This window comes from Chiloscyllium plagiosum, chromosome 5, assembly GCF_004010195.1.
Source record: "Chiloscyllium plagiosum isolate BGI_BamShark_2017 chromosome 5, ASM401019v2, whole genome shotgun sequence".
Classification (NCBI taxonomy): Eukaryota; Metazoa; Chordata; class Chondrichthyes; order Orectolobiformes; family Hemiscylliidae; genus Chiloscyllium; species Chiloscyllium plagiosum.
The window spans coordinates 20196279-20199466 of NC_057714.1; the positions used below are offsets into that span (position 1 = coordinate 20196279).

The window sequence follows — 3188 nt, forward strand, 5'->3', positions numbered from 1 at the left end:
AAATTGATATTATTGTTCTTTAAATAGTGGAATTTGGGACTTCTCAGTCATTCATACTTTAACAGATTATGAGGCGAAGTGAGCTTTCCTGGCTTTTAGTTTACGATACTGCCGTATCATAACACAAGTTTAACCATAAGTTGCTCCATGTGTAGTCTGTTTCTCAGGAAACACCATCATAGGGATGTGATTTCCTGAAGGACAAATGTAATATTGAGAGCCATTTATAGTCACTTAACAGTCAAGCAGTTACTCTCCCTCCAACTCAAATTTCTTTATCTGAGCACGTTGTTTAAAATTAATTGGAAGATGAATTCTTACTCTAAGGCACTTTTTCTGCTTAATATTTAGCAGTGCATGTCATGATAAAGTATTAGCAATGATCTAGGATTGGAGGTCTGAAAAGCTGTTCCAAAACTATAATACTCTCTTTGCAATTGTCAAGTCCTTGTTGAATATTTCTCATAGTAGCAGGGATAAATGTTTGCTTCTTCAAAACAGAACTTGCTACTTTATTCCACAATTTTGGGTTGTATTGAGTACTTCCAATGATAAAGTCTGTGATTGCTGGACAGAAGAACAGGAGAGGAAATAATTCATTGAAGAAACTTCATCAGTACCACATATTTCACCTGCTGCCACGTTGATTGCCCCAACTGGTTATTGTATATGAAATACTGTACCGCTTTTTTACTATCATACTGATATAAGCTTTCATCAGTCTGGCAAGCTCCACTACCTGTGAACCAAAACAAAATGCAATTAAAAAGGCGTAAATGTAAAATGGAGTGTTGTATATTTAACTGCTTTATCCTACAATATATTTGAAAAAGTGGGATTAAAAGTCTAATGATTACCATGAAACCATTGAGGATTATCGTGAAAACCTATCTGGTTAATGAATGTACTTTAGGGAAGAAGATTTGCCAATCTTACCTTGTCTGGCCTAAATGTGACTTCTGACCCACAATGTGGTTGACTCTGAATTGTCCTCTTGGCAATTAGGGATGTGCAATACATACTGGCCTAGCCAGTGATGTTCACATCTTGTGAATAAATTTAAAATCATTAAGAAGATACTTCTAGCTGTGCATCACACTGTTGCTATTGCTTCTTAGCTTTTTGACTATCTCAAGACACTTCGCAGGAGTATTAGCAAAATAATGCATGACACTGAGTCATATAAACAGCTGCTAGGTTAGATGACAGAAAGCTACAGGTCAAAGAGGCTGTCTTCAAGGAGAAAGTAAAGTAGCCAGAGCAACAGCAGATGAAATTTAATGCTGGAACATTTTGGGAGGAATTTACACAATGAATGGTAGATCTTTAGGGAGTACCGAGGAACAAGGGGACCTTGGTTTTTAAGTCCATAAACTCCTAAAGAGGTCAGTACTATAGACAGGGTGGTGAGGAAAGCATTCATTAGCTGGGGCAGAGACTACAGGACCTGGGAAGTCTTGTTGCAACTTTATAGAGCATAGGTTAGGTCACAGGTGGAATACTGTATATATTTCTGATTGCCAGAATGTTGGCAGGGCACGATTGCACTGGAAAGGGTATAGAGTAGATTCAGCAGGATATTGCCTGAGATAGAAAACCTCAGTTATAAGGAGAGACTGGATAGGCTGGGTTTGTTTTCCTTGGAGTAGAATAGAGTGAGGAGGGATCTGACTGAGGGTAGATTATATGAACCTTTTCCCCATGGCAGTAGAGTCTAATACCAGTGAGCATACATTTAAGGTGAGGAGTAAGTGGTTTAGAGGGGATCTGAAAAAGATTTGTTGTCACCTTACTGTCCCACAAACTAATCAAGCAATAGCCTGACTTTGTGTTTAAGGTTTGACGCCGTATGGATAACTATGCTCTGGACACGCCCACCACCCTTGAGCATGGTCCTGTCCCAATGACAGCAAATTTCCACCAAAAGAGGCAGAACAAGTCAGCAAGGAGATTTTTCTCAATATTAGGGAAGCTCATGGCATTAGACAAAAAGTGGGCATAGAAACCTTATGAGTACTACCTACCAAAAGCACAGAATGTATTCAGGATAGGGGTCTTCTCTATCATTGCCAACAATTGTTTGAAAACACCATGACTTCGCAAGGACATAGCTGCTAGATTCTACATCTACAATAAGTTGCAACAAGAGGGAGCTAACCAATCTATTTGATCTCACCTCAATCTGGTGGAAACTACAACACAGGACCACTTGCATGCCAAACAGCAAATTCAGCGCACAATGGACAAGAACATTGATTCCACAGTCACCAGGTAGGAACAAAGCCTTGCAGTCTTACGGCATCTGGATGATGGCTAATTAAACAACTAACTGGAGGAGGACAATCCATAAACTGAAAAGACAAGGCTGAAGTATTTGCACCAATTTCTGTTAGAATTTTACGGATGATTTATCACTGTTTCCTTCAGTGGTCTTCAGCATTGTCTGATCTTCAGACAACTCAATTTACATCACTTGAGATCAAGAAATGGCTGAAGGCACTGGATACTGAAAAGGCTATAAATCCCATCAACATTGCAGCAATGGTTCTTAAGATATGAGATTCCAGAACATGCCACAAGTCTAACCAAGTTGTTTCAACACAGCTATAATCACAGTTTCCCAGAAATGTGGAAAATTCCCCACTTATGTACTGTACACAAAAAGCAGAACAATGTGGCCAGCCTACTGTCAATCATCAAGGGTACATGGGAATGTGAAATTTGAAACATCAGATTAGCCATAATCATATTGAATGGCTGAGCAAGCTTGAGGGACCAAATGGCCTACATCTGCTCCCAATTCTTATTTTCTGAATTTGTAGAGGTACAGTGCTGAAAGGGATCACTGTCAATACTGTTGTGGTTCTGTTCGCCGAGCTGGGAATTTGTGTTGCAGATGTTTCGTCCCCTGTCTAGGTGACATCCTCAATGCTTGGGAGCCTCATGTGAAGCGCTTCTGTGATGTTTCCTCCGGCATTTATAGTGGTTTGTCTCTGCCGCTTCCGGTTGTCAGTTCCAGCTGTCCACTGCAGTAGTCGGTATATTGGGTCCAGGTTGATGTGTTTGTTGATAGAATCTGTGGATGAGTGCCATGCCTCTAGGAATTCCCTGAATGTTCTCTGTTTGGCTTGTCCTATGATAGTAGTGTTGTCCCAGTCGAATTCATGTTGCTTGTCATCCGCGTGTGT

General features: G+C 40.3%; 1 protein-coding gene across 3 annotated transcripts in view; it reads right to left on the bottom strand.

The window, feature by feature from the left end:
• myo10 (myosin X) overlaps positions 1 to 3188 on the bottom strand; it is a 330909-nt gene continuing 327721 nt past the window's right edge. For all 3 annotated transcript variants that reach the window (XM_043689679.1, XM_043689681.1, XM_043689680.1), the window contains one exon: positions 1 to 739. In XM_043689679.1, coding sequence (XP_043545614.1) covers positions 629 to 739 — 111 coding nt within the window. In that variant the 3' untranslated portion in view covers positions 1 to 628. The remainder of the gene's footprint in view (positions 740 to 3188) is intronic.